At 43.7% G+C, this 23,318-nt stretch overlaps 1 protein-coding gene across 1 annotated transcript in view; it reads right to left on the reverse strand.

The window, feature by feature from the left end:
* Positions 1-23,318, reverse strand: part of CCDC146 (coiled-coil domain containing 146) — a 393,451-nt gene that overhangs the window by 64,592 nt on the left and 305,541 nt on the right. Inside the window, exons 10-13 of the mRNA XM_029617030.1 lie at positions 21,468-21,560; positions 19,092-19,262; positions 1,339-1,427; positions 1,064-1,228 (exon numbers count right to left, since the gene is read on the reverse strand). Of these exons, the coding sequence (XP_029472890.1) occupies positions 1,064-1,228; positions 1,339-1,427; positions 19,092-19,262; positions 21,468-21,560 (518 nt within the window). The remainder of the gene's footprint in view (positions 1-1,063; positions 1,229-1,338; positions 1,428-19,091; positions 19,263-21,467; positions 21,561-23,318) is intronic.

A 23,318-nucleotide genomic window follows, 5' to 3' on the forward strand; every position in this document is an offset into this window, starting at 1 on the left:
CCTGGGAGTTGATGGCTGCACTGTATGCTAATGCACAAGAAACCCTGGTACAGGCTTCATATGATGAGGCCAGCTGGGTATTCATTTCAATGAACTGTAGTAGTGTTTTCCTTGTTCAATGTGGTGATGCCTAGTAGAACCGATATATAGAGATAAGTCAGTATAGAATTAGATAGGCTATTAGGAAGCCCTTTAAAATAGTTTACCAGGCAAAGCAATAGAAACAAGATACATGCTGGGGTTGGGCAATATATGTAGATTAGTTCACTGCCCGGTAGGCAGTGTGATAAGTGGCCGATTTTGTGACCTTTGTGACTTATCCTCAAGGTGGTTGATAATATAAGACTGGTTTCTGAGAAAAGGCATGAACATGTTATATGATTAGAAACATAAAGTTAAACTGCAAGATCTACAAAACAGGGCAAACCTATGAACAGCCTAACAGTTAATTTTTGAACCATCTACAGTCAGTAGATACTTTTTGTTGGCAGCTTTGCGTACAGCCTATTACAGTATTCTTACTCATGTACTACTCTTTTAAGATCTGACTCATACAGATACGGCTTTAATTGTCAAGTCAAGGGCAGTTTATAAAAAGCAGAATTTGCAGCTACATAAATAATATTTAGAGTCTAAAATTACTCTTAAGCTTTTTACTTAGGAACTCAATGACAAGGGAACCCCATCTACTATTAAATGTACACTAGATTGTGAGAGGGGATTTTTACTTAACCACAATACTTAGTTACTTATTAAAAAAAACTTGCATCCCACTCTATCCCCATTTCTTGACAGGACCCCCCAGCCAGTCAGGTTTTCAAGATATCCACAAGGAATATGCATAAGAGAAAATCTGCAAGCACTACATCCATGACATGCAAATTTTCTCTCATGCACATTCCTTGTGGACATCCTAAAAACCCGACTGGCTGGGAGGGTCCCCAGGACAGGGTTGGGAACCACTGGTCTAATCTCAACAGCACCCAACACTTAACTCCACCCAAAGGAAAGCTTAATGTTTTAATGAGCAATAGTGTTAAGGGTTAGAAACATTAGTACACACCTTTCTTTGTTTAGGAAGTTGGTCCTCAGGATTTCTATCTCGTTACCTATAATTCTAGTTTTTTCTCGCATTTCTGCTATCCGTTGGTTAGCTGTTTGAATTAAGTTAACACATTTGTTTCTCTCCCTCCGGACAACGTCATAGATAGCAGCAAATTCTTTAAGTCTGGAAAATGCAAATATAGCAATTAATATTTAGCTGTGGTGCTTAGGATAGAAGTGACTAAACTGGAATATGTGTTTATTAAGGAAGAACAGATTCTGCAATTACTTTACCGTTTTTGATTTATAACGTTTTTCTTCTTATGTTCCACAATGGACATATCCTTAATCTTAATTTGCTGTAGAATTAGCTGACACCTATGCTGTTTTGATAAGAAAAAAAAATATGACTTTTTTTTTTAAAATTGTAGTATGTGCAGCTAGTACATTTCTTCCAAAAACAATTTTATTGTATCAGTAATCCACATACATTGAAACCAAAACATTCTTATTGGCAAAACTCCGTGATACATCTTTTTGAATTAATCCAGACAGTATAGTTAACACCTTATAACTGTTGATATCATAGATAACATTTGAACCCCCCCAGTCACTCCCCAGCCTTTCCCACCAATATTTCTATTAATCTGAAAATCAAACCTCTAGTGACACCCGTCAAATCAATAACAGGTATCCATTATAGCAAAGGTGTTGCATATATATCCATGAATACATAACATTTAAACAATATACATATCACTTATGACATATTTGGTAGCATCTGGTCCATATTTCAAATTTATGCCAAATAATTTCAAACTTAGCACTCTTCTGTTTTTTTTATTCGCAGTTAACTTATTCATCGTATGCACTTGGAATAATCTCTGAACAACACACGATACAGAAGGGGCTTCCAACTGCTTCCAGCAAGATGCTACCAAAATCCTCGCAGCCAGACATATTTGATTTAGCAACGTCTGAGTATGTTCATCGTGCTCCTTGTCAGGAATTCCCAGCAACACACACTTAGGATAAAGAACTACTGCTTCTCCCACAATTATAGAAACATAGAAACATAGAAATGACGGCAGAAGAAGACCAAACGGCCCATCCAGTCTGCCCAGCAAGCTTCACATTTTTTTCTCATACTTATCTGTTTCTCTTAGCTCTTTGGTTCTATTTCCCTTCCACCCCCACCATTAATGTAGAGAGCAGTGATGGAGCTGCAACCAAGTGAAATATCAAGCTTGATTAGTTATGGGTAGTAGGGGAAGTAGGGGAAGTAACCGCCGCAATAAGCAAGCTACACCCATGCCCATCTGCTTTACCCAGACCGTGCCATTCAGCCCTTATTGGTTGTTTTTCTTCTCCCCTGCCGTTGAAGCAGGGAGCTATGCTGGATATGCTTGTAGTATCAGTTTTTCATCTCCCCTGCCGTTGAAGCAGAGAGCCATGCTGGATATGCGTGAAGTATCAGTTTTTCTTCTCCCCTGCCGTTGAAGCAGGATATGCATTGAAAGTGAAGTATCAGGCTTATTTGGTTTGGGGTAGTAACCGCCGTAACAAGCCAGCTACTCCCCGCTTTGTGAGTGCGAATCCTTTTTTCCACATTTCCTCTTGCTGTTGTAGCTTAGAGTGATGTTGGAGTCACAGTAACCATGTGTATGTTTATTGAATAAGGGTATTGTCTCCAGGCAGTAGCCGTCATTCTGGCTAGCCACCCACTCTTTATTGACGGCCTCTTGATTTTATGGATCCACAGTGTTTATCCCACGCCCCTTTGAAGTCCTTCACAGTTCTGGTCTTCACCACTTCCTTCGGAAGGGCATTCCAGGCATCCACCACCCTCTCCGTGAAGAAATACTTCCTGACATTGGTTCTGAATCTTCCTCCCTGGAGCTTCAAATCGTGACCCCTGGTTCTGCTGATTTTTTTCCTATGGAAAAGGTTTGTCGTTGTCTTTGGATCATTAAAACCTTTCAAGTATCTGAAAGTCTGTATCATATCACCTCTGCTCCTTCTTTCCTCCAGGGTGTACATATTTAGATTCTTCAATCTCTCCTCATAAGTCATTTGATGAAGACCTTCCACCTTTTTGGTCACCCTTCTCTGGACCGCCTCCATCTTGTCTCTGTCTCTTCGGAGATACGGTCTCCAGAACTGAACACAATACTCCAGGTGAGGTCTCACCAAGGACCTGTACAAGGGGATAATCACTTCCCTTTTCTTACTCGATATTCCTCTCTCTATGCAGATTTGGGCTACACTTTGTCTCTCTATGCAGATTTGGGCTACACTTTGCCAAAATGCAACTATCTTTCAGCATTCCCACCAGATGTGAAAAAATGCACTCCTCATCGAACACCCCCTCCAACAGTCATCCTTTATGGACAGATACATTCTATGAAGCTTCTCAGGGATAAGATACCACCTAAATAAAACAGTATAGCTATTTTCCATCAGCAGTGTGGACACAGATAATTTACTTTTGTTCAAAAATGAAAGCGCCCACTCTTCTTCAGAAAGAGCTTTACTTAAATCATTACATTATTTTGATTCATAGTGCAATATAACTTGGAAATCACTTCCTTAATCTTTGCTCCTGATTGGCATATATGCTCCAAGAAGTTTTTCTCCAGCTCCATATCTCCACCTGCTTTCGAAGATCCCAAGAAATGACTAATTTGCATCCAAGCCAAATATTCTGTAAGAGGTAAATTGTATTTCTCCTGCATAGGTTAGCCATTTCCCCCCTTGCCACAAATACTCCAACATTATTCCTCCACCTTTTCACCCTTTGAAGGATCCCTTGGGTTGACATGGAGTAAATGTGTTATTATGAAAAATACTGGTAGTAAAGAAGTATTCCCTTCTACCACTAAAAGTAACCCTCCATTTACCCCATACATTTAGAGTATTTGATGTACTTGGAGTCATCTCCACAGTAGACCGCCATGTATGTTGTGTTTGCCAGGTCATCTCACTCAATGGCATTTCTCCCACTCACTGTTGCTCATTTCCATCCCATTGCTTTATTTTGTGAGTTCTCTGCCACTCTACAACTACTTTCATTTGGGATATTATGTAGTACTATGTCAGACTGGGAACACTAAGACTGCCCTTTAGTTTCGTCTGGTACATGACACTCCTTTTCATCCTTGGTGGCCTTCGTCTCCATATATATTCAATCTTTTCTGCCACAATTAAGCATACAGTTGGGTATGTCAATTGGCAATGTTTGGAACAAGTAGCTTAATCTAGGTAGAATATTCATTTTAATAACCACTATCCAGCATAGCCAGGAAATCGTTGTATTTTCCCATTCAGCCAAATCCTTCGAAATCATGTTCATCAAAAGTATATAATTAAAGGATAATAGATCTTCCAACTTCTTTCCTATGTAGATTCCTAAGTATTTAATTTTATGAACAGCCCATTTAAAATGGAATTTAGGCTTCAAAGTTAGCTCTATCTCTGGGTTTTTGGTAATATTTAGAATCTCAGACTTGTCCCAATTTATCTTAAACCCAGAAACCTTGCTAAATTTCCCCACTTTTTTCACCACTTCTTCCAGCAAGGTTCTGGGTTCTGTCACTGTGAATAGTATATTGTCTGCAAAACGTGATAACATAATTAACTCCGTCCAACAAGAACCTCCTAATCCTCCTGTTTTCTCTTATTCTAGAATCAAAGGGTTCTAAAAATATTGCAAATAGAAGTGGTGAAAGTAGACAGCCCTGCTTAGTTTCTCAACCTATTGGGAATTTATTGAAATACCCCCCATTAACTTTAATCAAAGCAGATGGCAATGTATATCATTTTTTAAATCAATTCCAAAACATGTTCTCTGTATCCAATTTTTTCCATTGTTTTAAATAAGAAAGGCCAGTGCACCAGTGTTTTCTGTGTCAACAGTTAGTAACACTGACTCTATTTGTTCTAATTTTGTCCACCATATAATATCTACTATTTTCCGTACATTATCTGCTGCTAGTCTGCCAGGGATGAATCCAGCTTGGTCTTTATGAATTAGATATCCCATCACCCTGTTCTTCCTCTCTGCCAATACCCTGGCAAGAATTTTTAGATCAAGATTGATAAGAGATATTGGGTGGTATGAACTGCATATGGCCGAATCTCTCCCTGGTTTGGAAAGTATGGTTATACCAGCTAGAGATGTGAATCGTGTCCTCGATCGTCTTAACGATCGATTTCGGCTGGGAGGGGGAGGGAATCGTATTGTTGCCGTTTGGGTTTTAAAAATATCGTGAAAAATCGTTAAAATCGTGAGCCAACCCCCTAAAACCCACCCCCGACCCTTTAAATTAAATCCCCCACCCTCCCGAACCCCCCCCAAATGCTTTAAATTACCTGGGGATCCAGCGGTGGTCCAGAACGGCGGCGGTCCGGAACGGCCCCCTCAATTGAATCCTTTTGTCTTCAGCCGGTGCCATTTTGCAAAAAAGGGTCGGGGGTGGGTTTTAGGGGGTTTTAGTGTGCCGGTTTTCCTGCCCTCCCCCCTTCCCCCGATTTACGATTTTTTAACGATAAATCGGGGGAATTGGTATTGTATCGTGGCCCTAACGATTTTTGACGATTTAAAATATATCGGACGATATTTTAAATCGTCAAAAAACGATTCACATCCCTAATACCAGCCATGTTGGAGCCTGGCAGTATGAAACCATCCTTCCTAAATGAGTTAAACATGTCAGCCAGTGGTTTTGCCAACTCTGTGAAACAGTTTCTAAAAAATGATCTGTATAGCCACCCAAACCAAGTGACTTATTAATCATGAGATTCTTAATTACCGAATCACCTCTAAGGTAGAAATCTCTCAAGAATGCCTTCAAGCTGTCCCATATTATTACAGAAGAAGATTCACATTAAGTACTCATATCTTGCTTTCAGATGAGTTTCTTGAAGGAATACTGTTGCGTCCGTCGGTGCTAGATGGCTTCGCCCCATTTGCCTCACCTGACCTAGGAAAGATGGCTACCGCTGTGTCTACAAGCCAACCTCTCCGGCGTCCCCGGAACGGCTATGGTGCAGCCTCCTGCCATGCTCCTCCCAGGTACCTACTAGGGTGTGCGTGCATGCGTCACCTACATCTTTATTCCAACCTTGGCGCAAACTTCAGGGGCTTTCCCCCCTTGCTGACGTCACACCATCCGGGTATATAACTTATTCTAATTTGCTAGCTCGTTGAGTTAGCAAGGACTCAAATCCGTTCCTGTGTAGGCTACTCTGCCGCTTCCGTGCTGCTGCTGGAAGCTCTCTCTCTCTCTGCCCTTCGGGGTAACTGCTAACCTGGGTGCCCGCTCCTCGAGGGCCCTCTGCTTTATTTCAGGTGCCTTACAGGGAACAGGTACTCGCTCCTCGAGGGCCTGCTCTCCCTGCCTCGGTGCCTGCACTTTCTTCTACAACCTGGTGGAATCGCATACCTACAGCAAACACCTAGTGATTACTCTAACTCTCAATCTATCTCATCCACAGTACTACCTTGCTGGGAAACCTGCTTTGGATACCAATGAGGTGAGAAGGGCTCCCTCTGCCGAGGCACCTGAGACTGCTACTACCAGACTGCCTCATTACTGCCACCTCTAGTGGTACTCTTCAAGCTGTACAATAAAGAACTAACTGTGTTTGTGCATTCTGAGTCTAGCCTAGTACTGTGGCTCCTCACAGGGCTCTTCCCCCGTGGGCCTGGTCATCTGCCATAGTACCCAAGGATCCACCCAAACATTGCTTAACCATATCAGATTGCTAACGCCATGGATCCGGCTCAGCTCACTGCATTGCAGGCCATTCCAGGCTTGGCCCAGCGAATCTCTGAACAGCAGAATGCGCTGGAGGGTTTGACCGCTGCATTCAACCTACTGCACACACAGATAAACTTACCTACCACCACAGGTAGAGAAGCTACACCGTATGACGTGACGATCAAGACCATTGCACCTCTATCTGCTCCTACTTGCTTCTCAGGGGAAGTTTGGAGATGTAGAGGTTTCATTAACCAATGCTGCATGCACTTTTCCCTGCAACCCAGCCATTTTCCCACAGCTTATGCCAAGACCACATATATCTTGTTATATCTAGACGGACAAGCATTGTCTTGGGCTTCTTCGCTGTGGGAGCGTGAGGATCCGATTCTTCATGACCTTGAAGGATTCCTCGAACTGTTTAAATCAGTTTTTGATGATCCTGCCCGGTATACCACTGCAGGATCTTCTTTGGTTCACCTGAAGCAAGGTAATAAACCATTAGCTGACTTCGCTATCGAATTCAAGACACTGGCGTCTGAATTATCCTGGGACCCGAAATACCTGAAGACCCTCTTCTCTGAAGGACTGAACTCTCGTCTGAAGGATGAGCTCACCGCTCATGAGATGCCTGAGACCTTGGCTGAACTAGGAAAGTTGGCAACAAGGATTGATCACTGACTTCGTGACAAGGTTCAAGAGACCAAGACTTCCAGAAAGCCCTTTCAGGGTGAAGCTCGAGTTAAGTCCACACCCAGGCCTGTTCCCTCGGTCCCACTTGCTGGCAAAGAAGACCCTATGCAATTAGGCCGCAGCCATCTTACATCCAAAGAGAAAAGAACATGGAAGAAATTGGGGCTGTGCATGTACTCTGGACAAACTGGTCATGCTGTTCAAACATGCCCTATATGTCCGGGAAACTGGCAGACCTAAGTCCTGCGGAAGGACTCTTCTTAGGTCTTACTGCTCCTTCTCCTCCACTCTCTCTTCTTGTATCCTTGATCTGCGGACCCTTACAGTATCAGACTCTTGCCCTAGTGGACTCAGGGGCAGGAGGCAATTTCATTCTACAATGATTAGTGGAGCACCTACGGATCCCCACTACCACTATGAAGTCTCCACTACTTCTGTCGTCCATTCATGGAGAGCCCTTACCGGGTGAAGTAACACAACTCACCGAACCAGTAGGTCTATGGACCGGTGTTCTCCATTCTGAAACTATCTCCTTCTTTGTCTTAGAGAAGGCCATGCACCCTATAGTACTGGGATTACCGTGGCTGCAGCAGCATATGCCTCAATTCAATTGGGCTACACTGGAACTTTCACGTTGGGGTCCAGACTGCCATGGGAAATTCCTGATGGAGGTTACTCCTATACCCTGCATAGCAAGCACCCCAGTAATGCCAGGGTTGCTGCCTCAATATGCATCATTCCAAGATGTCTTTTCAAAAGAAGCTGCGGATGTACTACCGCCTCACAGAAATGACTGCGCTATTAATCTGAAGCCTAACACTGAACCACCCAAGGGACGGGTGTACCCCCCTCTCCGTGGCAGAGAATAAAGCCATGTCCAAATATATTCAGGAAAACCTCCAAAAGGGCTTCAAGTCTCCTGCTGGCGCAGGTTTCTTCTTTGTGGGGAAGAAGGACGGGACATTGCATTCATGTATAGATTACAGGGGTCTCAACAAGATAACAGTGAAAGATTGTTATCCCCTGCCTCTGATCTCAGAGCTATTTGACAGACTACAGGGAGCCAAGATATTCTCCAAGCTTGATCTGAAAGGAATCTATAACTTACTTCGCATTCACGCTGGCGATGAGTGGAAAACGGCCTTCAACATCCGGGACGGTCACTTTGAATATTTAGTGATGCCCTTTGGCTTGTGCAACGCCCCGGCTGTCTTTCAAAATTTAATGAACGACATTTTCCGGGACCTCCTCTAGAAAAGTGTCGTTATCTACCTAGATGACATCTTGATATTCTCTCAAGATATGACCACTCATTTTGAGGATGTCAAAAGAGTGCTGCAAAGACTCAGTGAGAATCATCTATACGCCAAGCTATCCAAGTGCAAATTCCACAAAGTATCAGTGCCTTTCTTGGGCTACATCGTTTCCAACCAAGGCTTTCAAATGGATCCACAGAAGCTGGAGAGCATTAAGAAATGGGCACAACCCACCGGTCTAAAGGCTCTCAGATGTTTCTTAGGTTTCACCAACTATTACAGGACTTTCATCAAGAACTACTCCTCACTTACAGTTCCGCTTACAGCTATGACAAAGAAAGGTGCCAATGTTGCAAATTGGTCTCCGGAGGCAACAGCTGCATTCCAGAAATTAAAAGATGCCTTTTCGAGCAAGCCGTGTCTCCAACATCCAGATCCCACCAAGCCCTTCATCGTTGAGGTTGATGCCTCAGACGTTGGCGTAGGGGCCGTACTAAGCAGGCCGGGATTCAAAGGCTTTACAACCATGTTCATTCTTCTCCCGTCGCTTCTCTCCTGCAGAGAAGAATTATGGAATAGGAGATAAAGAGCTCCTGACTATAAAGATGGCATTCGAAGAATGGTGCCCTTGGCTCCAAGGCGCCCAACATCAAGTCACTGTCTTTACAGACCATAAGAATCTGGAGTACCTCCGCCACGCACAGCGCCTAAATCATAGACAAGCGAGATGGTCTCTGTTTTTCAACAGATTCAACTGGAGATAAGAATATTATTTATTTATTTGGAACTTTTATATACCGACATTCATGTGCAAAATTACATATCACATTGGTTTACAGTGAAATGATAAAAGCAAACGAATGCATTACATAAACCTTCAAATGGGAGTACCACAAGGATCTGCCCTTTCTGCCACACTTTTCAACATATACCTGCTACCACTATGCCACCTACTAGCTGGTCTGGGTATCACACACTATATATATACGCTGATGATATCCAATTAATTTTACTCATTGACGATACAATTAAGAAAACATTAAACATAGCCAACATGTATCTAGATATCATCAAACAGCTACTAAACCAAATGGAATTAGTAATTAATATAGAGAAGACAGAATTCCTACATCTAGAATGAAAAAATATGGAAATCAAACAAAGCCTAATCACACTCAAAAACAACCAACAAATAATACTAGCAGAGAAAGTACGCAATCTAGGAGTAATAATAGACACTGAACTAAGTTTAAAACAACACGTATCCCTAAAAGTAAAGGAAGGATACGCTAAACTCATGGTCCTCAGGAGACTTAAACCACTCCTGACAACTTCTAACTTTCGATCAGTACTACAAGCGTTGATATTTGCAAGCACTGATTATTGTAATGCACTTCTACTAGGTCTACCATACACCTCACTAAGACCATTACAGGTTTTTCAAAACTCAGCTGCAAGAGTTTTAACTGGCAAAAGTAAAAGAGATCACATCACTGAAACACGAGATGAACTACACTGGCTTTCCATTGAACAAAGAATACAATACAAAACACTGTGCACCATACATAAGTTAATACATAACGAAAATGCAGAATGGTTAAACACAGCCCTCCTAGTACACGTCCCTAACAGAAACCTAAGGTCAGCAAACAAAGCACTATTCCATCAGTCAAAACAGCAAGACTAACACAAGTAAGAGAGAGGGCGCTATCTTTGTCAGGACCCATACTATGGAACTCCATGCCCTTGGATTTAAGATTACAAAGAGACAGCAAAACCTTTAGAAAAAGTTTAAAAACCTGGCTCTTTAAACAAGCTTTTCAAAAGGAGAAGGGAGAATAGAAGCCAGGGATAGGCAAAGCATGAGCAATTAAAACACCCACACCCACTGCTGTATTCACGAAGTGTGTAGTTTTTAATAGATAGCGCATCATCACTAAAGGACAAATCACAATTATAAAGTTAGTTCTGTACTCAAAACCGAGATAGAGAGACATGGACATGATTCATCACATTAAACATGTAACATTGATCACAAACTTTGTTACCGAACCTTATGGCACCTATGTAAACGGACAAATTGTAATATCATTACTTTTATGTGCCTTAATGTAAATCGTTTGTGACGGTTCCCACCAAATAACGGTATAGAAAAGATTTAAAATAAATAAATAAATAAGTAAATAGACATCAAACAAGGGATACGGTACCTGGGATCAAGGTTACAAATAAATACTAAGCTCTTATGAGAGCAAGAAACTAAAAATGCACAGTATCACATATCCAGGAGAGCTTATGCCCTATCTCGATCATTCCTCTCAGAGGACATTCCAGAAGAACCGCAACACATCATTGACCCAGAAAGGGTTATTTTGGCAGCTACTCACTCAGTACCTGCAGGAAAAACCATTGTACCCAAGAACCTCAGAAAGAAGTTGTTAGCATGGGTTCACGACTCTAAACTGGCAGGACATCCTGGCCAATGCAGAACTCTGTCTAAGCTACAAAACTTTTATTGGTGGCCCACCATGAAGAAAGACACATTCTCCTACATTGCTTCCTGCGCAAATTGTGCAAGACAGAAGACGCCACCCGGTCGTCCTTGGGGCCTTCTCCAACCCTTGCCAGTACCAGACGAACCATGGACACACATCGCCACAGACTTTGTGGTAGACTTACCACCTTCAGGAGGAAACAACACGATTTGGGTAACTGTAGATCGATTTTCAAAGATGGCTCACTTTGTGGCTCTTCCTGGCTTACCCACTGCCATGGAGCTCGCCAAGCTCTTCATCACGCACATCTTCCGCCTACACGGCATGCCTAAGCACATAATCTCCGATCGAGGAGCCCAATTCACAGCTAAGTTCTGGAAGGCACTATGCAAGAAGTTTGATATTTCTCTCGACTTCACCTCAGCATACCATCCACAATCTAACGAGCAAACAGAGAGAATGAACAGGACACTCAAGCAGTTCATTCATGCCTACATGAACACTCGCTAGAATGATTGGAGTGAACTGTTGCCCTGGGCTGAATTCGCCATCAATTCTCATCCAGCAACTTCCACTGGATCAACACCATTTGAAGTGGTTTACAGTCGACTACCGCTGCCAGCACTGCCACTTCCATTATCAGTGTCGTCCCTGGCAGCTCAATCTACTGCCAAAGATATTCAACAACTTTGGACTCAGACAAAAGAGATGCTTCTTAAAGCAGGACTTCGAGCTAAGAAAGGATATGATGCTCACCACTGCAAAGCTCCAGATTTCCAGCCAGGTGACAAAGTCTGGCTATCCACTAAGCACTTAAGACTTAAACTACCTTCAGCTCGCTTTGTTCCACGCTTCGTTGGACCATTTCCCATTCTCTGACGATTAGACAATCTCACCTATAGTCTGAAGCTACCATCTACATTGAAGATTCACAAGGCATTCCACGTCTCACTATTGAAGCCATTGATCCTTAGTGAGTTCTTCAACAAGACACCTGAAGCTACACCTATAGATGCAGAAGAAGACATCGAATACAAAATAGACGCTATTCTCGATGTGAGAAAAAGAGGCAGAATATGGGAGTACCTCCTATCATGGGAGGGTTATGGACCTAAAGAAAACTCTTGGACTCCTTTGGCTAATATACTGGATAAAGAGATGCTACAGGACTTCCATAAATTGCATCCTCAGAAACCAAGACCTGGTAGGAAACAGTGTGGACGCCTTTGAAGGGGGGTACTGTTGCGCCCGTCGGTGCTAGACAGCTTCGCCCCATTTGCCTCAGCTTGTTCAAGGCTCCTCCTGCTTACCTGGAAAGATGGCTACCACCGAGTCTACAAGCCGACTTCTCCAGCGTCCCCGGAACGGCTATGGTGCAGCCTCCAGCCATGCTCCTGCCAGGTACCTACTAGGGTGCGCGAGCGTCACCCACGTCTTTATTCCAACCTTGGCGCGAACCTCGGGGGCATTCCCCTTTGCTGTCATCACGCCATCCGGGTATATAACCTATTCTAATTTGCTAGCTCATTGAGTTAGCAAGGACTCAAATCCATTCCTGTCTACGCTACTCTGCCGCTTCCGTGCTGCTGCTGGAAGCTCTCTCTCTCTGCCCTTCGGGGTAACTGCTAACCTGGGTACCTGCTACTCGGGGGCCCTCTGCTTTATTTCAGGTGCCTTACAGGGAACAGGTACTCGCTCCTCGAGGGCCTGCTCTCCTTGCCTCGGTGCCTGCACTTTCTTCTACAACCTGGTGGAATTGCATACCTACAGCAAACACCTAGTGAGTACTCTAACTCTCAGTCTATCTCATCCACAGTACTACCTTGCTGGGAAATCTGCTTCGGATACCAATGGGGTGAGAATGGCTCCCTCTGCCGAGTCCCTGAGACTGCTACTACCAGACTACCTCACTACTGCCACCTCTGGTGGTACTCTTCAAGCTGTACAATAAAGAACTAACTGTGTTTGTGCGTTCTGAGTCTAGCCTAGTACTGTGGCTCCTCAAGGGCCTCCTCCCCGTGGGCGTGGTCATCTGCCACAGTATCCAAGGATCCACCCAAACACAGCTTAACCATAACAAATACTACTGAGGCTTGGAATGCAAGCAAAGCTTTATAAAGTAATTTTCTTTTCCTATGCAAATAAAGCCTTTGACGTTTAAAGAGAAGATTTGCAATTTAGCCATTAGAAGTTATTTGGAAATAAAAACACACTTGCCAATTAAACCCCCAATCACTCAACTGGAATCTATGCATCTCTACTGCCAAACAAAAGATGTCAGCCCCCAGCCATGCATCAAAAGTCCCTTTTGTTAACACACCTCTCACACATATACTATCTAGAACCTTAAGCACTAAACATAAGCATGGAACATTACTCAAACAGCTGGTAACCCCCTTCATCCCTCCCTCCCCTCCTCCCTTCTTTCCCTCCCTTTCAACAAATCATTTTTCCATTTGAGGAATAGACACCAATGGGTGATCCTCCGCCCCTACCCCATCCCCATCTTCATACCTTATATCACTTATGAGCATTGTGGTCATATTAAGTGTTAGTGATCCTTTTATTTTTAAGGACTCCTTTAACCACCCAATTGCCCTCTAAAAACATTCAGCCCTGATCCAAATATCAAAATAGTAGGAATATAGAGTCAGTAACTGTAGAAAAAAGGGAAACAAAATAATAGTTCTACAATCCATAATAACTGTAAAATGGCTCTGGTGGCATTAAAATAAGAGGAACAGAATTCATTTGATTTTTCAAGTGGCTACTCTAGAAGGTATCATGCCACTAGATTGTCTCCGCAATCGGTTGTTCCTGGTCCCTACTCTTTGCCATCTTGGGATGTCACCTCTCTCCGCTATCACCTAAAGTGCTGCTTGATGTTGCCGAGAAGTAACGCCACTTCTTCTGCTGTTTTGATCTGCACAGATGGGCCATGAATGGTAGCAATTAGGTCAAATGAGTGTAACCATCTGTATTTTATGTTATCTTTTCTCAAATATAGGGTGGCCTCATGCAACTCTTGCCTGTTTTGCACCGTCGCAGTCAATAAATCAGGGAATACTGCCACATTTTGCCCTTCCACTGCCACTGAAGGTTTTTCCATGCAGCATTGAAGATCCGCTCTTTCATTTGGTAATCGTGGAAGCATACAGTAATGTCCTGGGGCCTATTATTAACCCGCTGCCTGAGAGCTCGATGTGCTCAATCAAGCTTCACTGATGTGGCACTCCCAGATGGTTGTCCGTCCTGGACTGACAGAAGATAGTCACAAAATCTCTGCATTTCTCTGCACAATTTTTAAATTCCTCAATCTCAGCAATTCCATGAAATCTCAGGTTGCCCCAGTGTGACCGGTTTTCTATGTCAGCCATTTTCTCTTTGAAAGCCATATTATTGTCATGCAAAATCTGAAGCATAGTTGTAGGATTTCCTTTGCCTGCATATCAGCCTTATTATCAATTTTGTCACCTATCTGTTGAGATCTGCCAGGTCCTATTTGATTTCAGCCATGATTCCCATCAATTCTGTTTTGTTGTCCTTGATATCTTTCCTTACCTTTGCAAAACCAATCTCTGAATTCTGCTCTTATTGGCGTATCTAGAGCCCGATCTTTCTTTATGCCATTTGGCCCTACTTACGGTCACAGGTTAGAGGGGAACTACCCCTCGTGTCAATTCCCCTCATCATTCTTGCTCATTTTAAAGTATAAAAACTGTTTAAAGTCCATAACTTTCTTTTTAGCCTTCATTATTACCGCTTAGCAAGAATTCAAGAAGGATGTGAAGCTCACCAGCACTCAGATGACCACAATAATGAAACGACTGAACCCGGGAATTGAGGAACTCAGATCCTAAGATGCCATCAGGCCCACTGATGTTACATCCTCCGCCAGCTAGTACATTTCTATATGTAAATGAAAAAGTCAAAACAGAGGTATACAAGAAAAATAACTGATACAGAGAAACATAGAAATGATGGCAGAAAAGAACCAAATGGTCCATCCAGTCTGCCCAGAAAGGTTGAGGGACAGAGAAATGCAGAAAAATGACAGTAAATCCTCACTAGTGGCCTTATTTAAAAATGATTTTCACCTGTTTGGAGGTCATGGAATACATACATCCGGAGAGCGTTTCTAATATTTTTATGATAAACAAGGTTAGGGAAAGCAAAATATATTTTCAACACCATCATTCAGACTTCCTTTACTGGAAATGAATGGACATACACAATATCTTAAAGGTATTTGTCTTGATTAGACTGTAAGCTCTTCTGAGCAGGGACTGTTTCTTATGTTTTGTATGGCACTGCATACGATAAATGGAACTATAGCAATGATAAGTAGTATGAGCAGGAAGGTAAAAAAATGCAGTAAGCATTTGAAGTGCTTAAATATGTCACTTCTGAAGGATGCTCCTGTGCTTTGAGGTAATATTGCTTCCTTCCTCAACACCACAACAGAAAATATCAACTGCAGAACCAGAGGCTCTCAAACAAAGCAATTTACAATAGGGGTGTGAATCGTGTGATCGATCGTCTTAACGATCGATTTTGGCTGGGGGGGGGGGGGGGGGGGGGAGGGAAATCTGATCGTTGTGTTTTGTTTTTTTTTAAAATCGTTAAAAATCGTAAATCGGGGGAGGGCGGGAAAACCGGCACACCAAAACAACCCTAAAACCCACCCCGACCCTTTAAAACAAATCCCCCACCCTCCCGAACCTCCCCAAAATGTTTTAAATTACCTGGGGTCCAGTGGGGGGTCCTGGCGCGATCTCCCGCTCTCTAGCCACAGCTGCGTTAAGAGAAATGGCGCCGGTGGCCCTTTGCCCTTATCATGTGACAGGGCAAAGGTAGCGCCGGCGCCATTTTGGTTCCTGGCTCCCGATGTCACGCGTGCAGATCGCTCCTGGACCCCCGCTGGACCCCCAGGGACTTTTGGCCAGCTTGGGGGGGCCTCCTGACCCCCACAAGACTTGCCAAAAGTCCAGCGGGGGTCCGGGAGCGACCTCCTGCACGTGGGCCGTATTGCCAATATTCAAAATGGCGCCGGCGCTACCTTTGCCCTCACTATCCCCCACCCTCCCGAACCCCCCTTTGCCCTCACTATCCCCCACCCTCCTGAACCCCCCCCAAAATGTTTTAAATTACCTGGGGTCCAGTGGGGGGGTCCCGGCGCGATCTCCCGCGCTCTCTGGCCACGGCTGCGTTAAGAGAAATGGTGCCGGTGGCCCTTTGCCCTTATCATGTGACAGGGCAAAGGTAGCGCCGGCGCCATTTTGGTTCCTGGCTCCCGACGTCACGCGTGCAGGAGATCGCTCCCGGACCCCCGCTGGACCCCCAGGGACTTTTGGCCAGCTTGGGGGGGCCTCCTGACCCCCACAAGACTTGCCAAAAGTCCAGCGGGGGTCTGGGAGCGACCTCCTGCACGCGGGCCGTATTGCCAATATTCAAAATGGCGCCAGCGCTACCTTTGCCCTCACTATGTCATACGGGCGACGTCGCCCTCACCTTTTAACCATGCCGGTAATCGTTTTGCCTTCCTTCCACCTTTCTTAATGCGTGGAATACATCTGGACTGCGCGTCTAAGATTGTATTTTTAAACAATGTCCATGCCTGTTGAACACTTTTAACCTTTACAGCTGTACCTTTCATTTTTTTCTAACTATTTTCCTCATTTTATCAAAGTTTCCCTTTTGAAAATTTAGTGTTAGAGCTGTAGATATACTTATTGTCCCCCTTCCAGTTATTCGTTCAAATTTGATCACTATTGCCAAGTGGCCCCATCACTGTTCCTCTAAGAATTAAATCTAAAATAGCTTCCTCTCTCGTTGATTCCTGAACCAACTGCTCCATGAAGCAGTCGTTTATTCCATCCAGGAACGTTATGTCTCTAGCATGCCCTGATGTTACTTTTACCCAGTCAATATTGGGGTAATTGAAATCTCCCATTATTATTGCACTGTCAAATTGGTTAGTTTCCCTGATTTCTCTTAGCATGTCTTTTTTATTTTTTGCTTGTCTACTGATATTGGTTCCCAGACACTCAACTGAGGGAGGGAGCTACTGCTTTCACCACATTGTGTACAATTCTGGTCGCCGCATCTCAAAAAAGATATAATTGCGATGGAGAAGGTACAGAGAAGGGCGACCAAAATGATAAGGGGAATGGAACAGCTCTCCTATGAGGAAAGACTAAAGAGGTTAGGACTTTTCAGCTTGGAGAAGAGACGGCTGAGGGGGGATATGATAGAGGTGTTTAAAATCATGAGAGGTCTAGAATGGGTAGATGTGAATCGGTTATTTACTCTTTCGGATAATAGAAAGACTAGGGGGCACTCCATGAAGTTAGCATGGGGCACATTTAAAACTAATCGGAGAAAGTTCTTTTTTACTCAACGCACAATTAAACTCTGGAATTTGTTGCCAGAGGATGTGGTCAGTGCAGTTAGTATAGCTGTGTTTAAAAAAGGATTGGATAAGTTAATTACCTGCTATTAGGTTCGCTTAGAGAATAGCCACTGCCATTAGCAATGGTAACATGGAATGGACTTAGCTTTTGGCTGAAAGGTCCACAGAGCTAACACATGCTGACCCCTGATTTTAGTAGGGAGCCCCCCTCTGCCCCCAATCACATACAGTTGCATATTCCTCTTCTCTCTCTGGTCCTGCTTTCTTCCATCTACTCTCTCCCTGCCTTTCTTTCTTATTTGCTGGTTTTACCTGTGGAAAGTTAACACACCAATCCCTCTTGAATGCAGGCATCGCAAACATTTTTAAAACCCGCAGGCCAATGGAGCTAAACTTATGCATCATGAGATTTGCACAGATGGGTTGTAAATTTTGAAATTATAGTGGTGCCAGCATTTAAAAAGAGGCATGTTGGACAGAAGGACTGGTGGCATATGTACCAGGGGGTAATGAGCCTTACATTCTAGATCAAATATTTTGTGATCCTATAAACTCCAGGGAGCAAGACTGAAAAGCTACAGGATTTCATTTATTGCATTTGTATTATTTGAACTATAGGAGGTCAATATTCAAAGCCTGTGTGCACATAACTTTGAGTTATATGCACAAGGCCAAATTCTGAAATTTTACCCTTGCAGACTGCATAAATTTTGTGCACACTAAAATTATTACAGACTACAAGGTTGTCAATAGAGACGTTCTAGGATGGGGCTATATGTTAGCTGGGGAGTACACAGATTGAGTGCTCTCCAATTAAAGTTACATACACAAGCCTAGTCAGAAAAGTAGCTTCCCAACTTTATCTGAGTATATTCGGCAGCAGATTTGTGCAATTAAGTCCCGCTGAATATGCAGGGAAAATTACACTTAAATTTTCCCCAGATATTTTTGCCACTTGCCAGCAAACTGAATATTGACCTCTACGTTTAACTTTGTTTTTTCATTTCTTCAGCTTGGCTGATGAGAAGCATGAGCAGATGTACCAAGCTCTTTGCTGTACATTTTTCCTTTGATCTTTTTTCTCTTCAGAAAAAAAAGAACAAAAAGCATAACATGTTCCAAGAGTTCTGCTTAGACTTAAATGCTCTGCATGCATTACATTATCCTATATGTGGTTTAGACTTGCTTCTAAAGCAAAACCAAAGATACAAAGATAAATAATAAATATTAATACATAATTAGTTTTCCCATCACTATCTATGAGACAAAGTAAGAATATTTCCAATCAGAGGTTACTGAAATCTAAGTCCTGGCTCCTTGGAAGGGAATTATAGACTTGCCAGTAAACCTCACATGTCACGGTGACACAGAAAGTATGTTTCTCAAACCATGAAATTTATGTAACATACACTATGTCATGTTTTATTACCTTGGTTTTCACAAAAACCCTTGCTTTCTGATCCCGCTCATCAGACTTGATCTGAGCCAGACGTGTCAGATTGATCAGTTCTTCTCTGCCCTGGGTTTGCTCCCTAACAAGCTGCTGTTCTTCAAGAATGCACTGTTCCACCATATGTGCTTCCACCTCGGTAAGGGTTTGCTGCATTAAAGAACACAGCATTATTAACACGGAGCCAGATATTCAAAGAAAGCTGAGAGCTCAATATTTAAAGTCTTTGTGCAGGTAACATTTTGAGTTCTGTGCACAAAAGCCAAGCTTTCAGTATTTACCCCCCCCCATCGACCACATACATTTTGTGCACATAAAGGGGCATCAGTGGAGGTGTTCCGAGGGTGGGGCTAATTGTCATATTAAGTGTTCTCCATCTAAAGTTGTGTGCACAAGTCTGGAGAAATCAAAGTCCTAAATGTATCTGGGTAAAGTAAGGCACATACATTTTCTATTCAATATCTGGGGATAAAGTTATGTGTGTAAGTCCTGTTGAATATCTGGTACAACTTATGTGTGTAACTTCACCCAGATAAATTTAATAATCATTAGCTTACTGAGTCCTAAATTTAGGGACCTAAATTAGAGTCCAAAGTTAGGAGCCTATTTAAGCCAAACTTAGAAGCATCATTTTTCATCTGAAAATTTCCCTAAATTTAGAACTCAAAACAGAATGCTATTCATTTACCTAGATTTATGCCCCTAAGTTAGGTGCCCAGTTCTGAAAATCAGCACTAACCACCTAATTTTGTTTCTCCATCCTAACTCTGTCCATCTCTGCCCTAACTCTGTAGCCATGCAGAATTTAGAACCAAAATTTAGCCACTCAGCCTTAGTACAGTTTCAAAAGGGCGAATTTAGGGACTGTTATGGCCGCTGGCTGCGGCTCCATGCGACTATTCGCCACCCCCTACCTCCGTGACGTGGCTTCCACCAGCTCCGACGTGTGTGTGGCGGTGAGCAGTCAGTCTCGGGGCGCTCCCTCACGGTTCTCATTCTCAGCGCGCTGGTAGGCTCGTCCGCCCAGGCCTCTCCGACGCGCTGCTGACCTCGGTGTGGGTCCCTCCCCCTCTGGGCCTCTCTAGGCCCGCTCGCGTGTCTCTGCTTGGGATTTAAAGGGCCCGCAGCAGGAAATTGCCGCGGCCCCTCCTCCTTGCCCTGCCCTTCCTTTTCCTATTTAAGGCAAGGTCTGGCTCTCAGACCTTGCCTTGGCTTCTGGCTTCCTAGGTCCTGTATCCTGTTCCTCCATGGAGGATCTCATCTGCGTTCCTGTTCAGTGCGACTTTCTTCTGGATTTCGGGCCTCACTTTGCATCACGACTACGAGAACTGCCACCTGTCCCGACCAATGCCCGGAACCATGACTATGAGAATTGCCGCCTGTCCTGACCCACGCCTGGTACCACTACTAAGAATACCGCTGCCTGCTCCAGTTCTTGTCCGCCTCTTCACTCAAGCCTTCACGCCAGCTCCTGGACCCGCTCCTGGAATCCATCCGGCCTCGTCGCCGCAGCCTTCAGAGACCCCACGTAAGTCCAGCCGGCCCTGGTACCCAAGGGCTCAACCTGAGGGGAACGAGAGCTGGTAGTGGTGAAGCTCTAGTGGGGTCTTTGCTTCATGCCGGCTTCACCTTCCGACGGTGGGGACCTGTGGGGGGTTCCTCCACAGGTAGCGCCAACTCCACCTCGGGCAAGAGACTTAATACCGAATGTTAGGCACCTAAACCCTTTGAAAATTGGCCTCATTGTGTTTTAGGGAGACATTTTGTAACAGCCTGCATACATTTGAAACTGAATATGTGCAGAAATTACACCAGTTTTCAGAGGGAAAGCACGTGCATACTTTCCCTTTGAGAATTATCCCACCAAAACTACCTGCACACATTTACACCTGCTAGTATCTGGGCAGAATGTTTTTGGGAAAATGTATGGGCTTACTTTTCAAAATGCAAAGTAGGTACATGAGTGCAAACTCTGCTCCAACCCTGTCCCCGGAAATGTGTAAAGTTATGCACACACAGGTTAAATGTGTGTATGTTTACCTGCATATTGTGTGGGCAGTGTGTATAATAACTATATGATGGTGTTGCCTTTGAATTCTAATTATTAAGAGCCAAGAATACTGGTGTTGACTTAGGGTGATTCTTTGTTAATATTCTGTTTTTATCACTCTTTGAAGTTCATTTTGATTAAGTATTTTCACAGTTTTATAACAGGCCGTGTTCAAGGGTAAGGTGCTATTTAACTGGTAGAAATTCTTTTGAAATGACCCTCTTTAGTAATTTTCCCATCAGGAGTACGATGAGCACTTCACGGAATGACAGTAAGAGGTAAAAAGTAGAATCGCTGCTGTTCACCTGCTGCGCCAAATTCCTTTTGATCGCTTCAACTTCTCTATGTAGCTCCCACCTTCTTTCTAATAACCCATCGTCTTTAGGTAAGGCATCCATCTAAAATAAAGAAAATTGGTTACGAGTAAATGTAATTGCAGTGGGCAAGTTTCAAGCAGCATTTGAACTTTTGTTTTATATCTGTGCTTGAAAATAAAATATCAAAAAAATCTGTGACATTTATTTATTTGCCTCTTCCTCTAGTCGCTTTGTTTTTCCACCTTCCCTGAAGTCCATTCACCCAATCACTGTTTCGACAGGCCTTCCTGCTCTTTTCAACATCACTGTTCTTGATAATCCTTCTAGCTTAACTTACTCTCTGATTTACTTAAAAATAACCAGGGCCAGTTCTTCCAATAGGTGAACTATGTGGTCAACTAGGGTGCCAAATGTTTTTGCGGAGGGAAAGCAACAAAACCCACAGAAACCTCTAGGTGACACCTACCCACTTTTAAGGACCAAATACAAGAAAGGAATTGATATTGGGTAGATGTAGGGGATGGAGACCGAAAATAAGCTGGATTGGTGGGGGGAGGGGTTGTGGAGAGAATGTGTTGGGTGGATGGGGAGAGAAAGAGAGAGTGTTGAATAGTTGAGGGTAGGGTACAGTGAGAGAGAGAAGATTCTAGGCAGATGGGGCGGAGGGAGGGATGGGCACTGCAAAAAGGAGGCAAAGAGATTGGGCTGATGCTAGTGTGTTAAGCAGGGAGTGAAGGAGAGGAGAGATGCTTGACAGGGATACAGAGAAGTGATGCCAAGTACCGTGGACAGAGGGCAAAGGGAGGTGTATTCAGGACTTGGTGGAGGGTGAGAGGAGAGTAAGTGATGGATGTTAAGTAGGATGAGAGAGGGGGATGCTCTGTCAGAGCTGCCACCAATAGGCAGGTATGTAAGGAGGAAGGTGCAAGATTGAAGTTTCGTCTAAGATACCTATTAACCTTGTACCAGCCCTGAAAATAACACCTTCCTCCTCAAAATCTTTTACTTTATTCGGACTTTCTAATTTCCTTCTCAACTCCAACCTTTTCTCTCTCAGTTCAGTACTTGTCCTTCTCCTATGTCTTTAATCATTTTTCCCTTAACAATATTCTCTACTGCTTTCACTTTGGCTTGTGCATGAGACACAACACTGAGGCAAGTCTTTTACAGGTTAATGGTAGCCTTTTAGTGATGTTTATGGTTCAATCCCTTCCTAGTTCTTTTCAATCTTAGTAATGCTTCTGAAATAGAAATAGCAGACCATGTAAACATATGAGACCACCAGATCTCTGCCTCCTTTTCCTCTTGTTTCACTCATATGTGTCTTGGTTTCCTATGAAGAGTCCTCTTCCACCAATAGTTTCATTCTCTGTCATATGCCCAAGGCTCTATCCTTGACCCACTACTATGAACAAATGGCAGCGCTCATGAGGTCATTTAGCACCCATTTTGCATTTCAGAGTTGGTGTGGCAGGAGGCAGCTCTAGTCTCTCCTGTCCCCAGAATCAGATAGCATAGGTGGGAGTTTTATCTCACTGGAGGGAGGAAAGAAAGCTGGGAGGATCCATGGGATCATGGACTAGCCCTTGATCTTGAATCAGGGGCTTGGGGGACATTACTGCAACCACTGTGGGGGTGGGGTGAGGGGGAGGGAGATGGAGGAAGAGAGGTGATTGTGTGTGGATTCTGCTGTAATTGTGGGGGTGGAGGCTTACTGCTATCGGTTGGGTGGAGCACTAATTCTTGAGTCAGGACTGGGGATGGGGGGTTACTGCCGCCACTTGGAAAAGCTTCTGTTTCAGTCATAGCGATGAAAGGCACTTTGGGCCATAGAAGTCC

Source organism: Rhinatrema bivittatum, chromosome 9 (genome assembly GCF_901001135.1).
Source record: "Rhinatrema bivittatum chromosome 9, aRhiBiv1.1, whole genome shotgun sequence".
Taxonomy (NCBI): Eukaryota; Metazoa; Chordata; class Amphibia; order Gymnophiona; family Rhinatrematidae; genus Rhinatrema; species Rhinatrema bivittatum.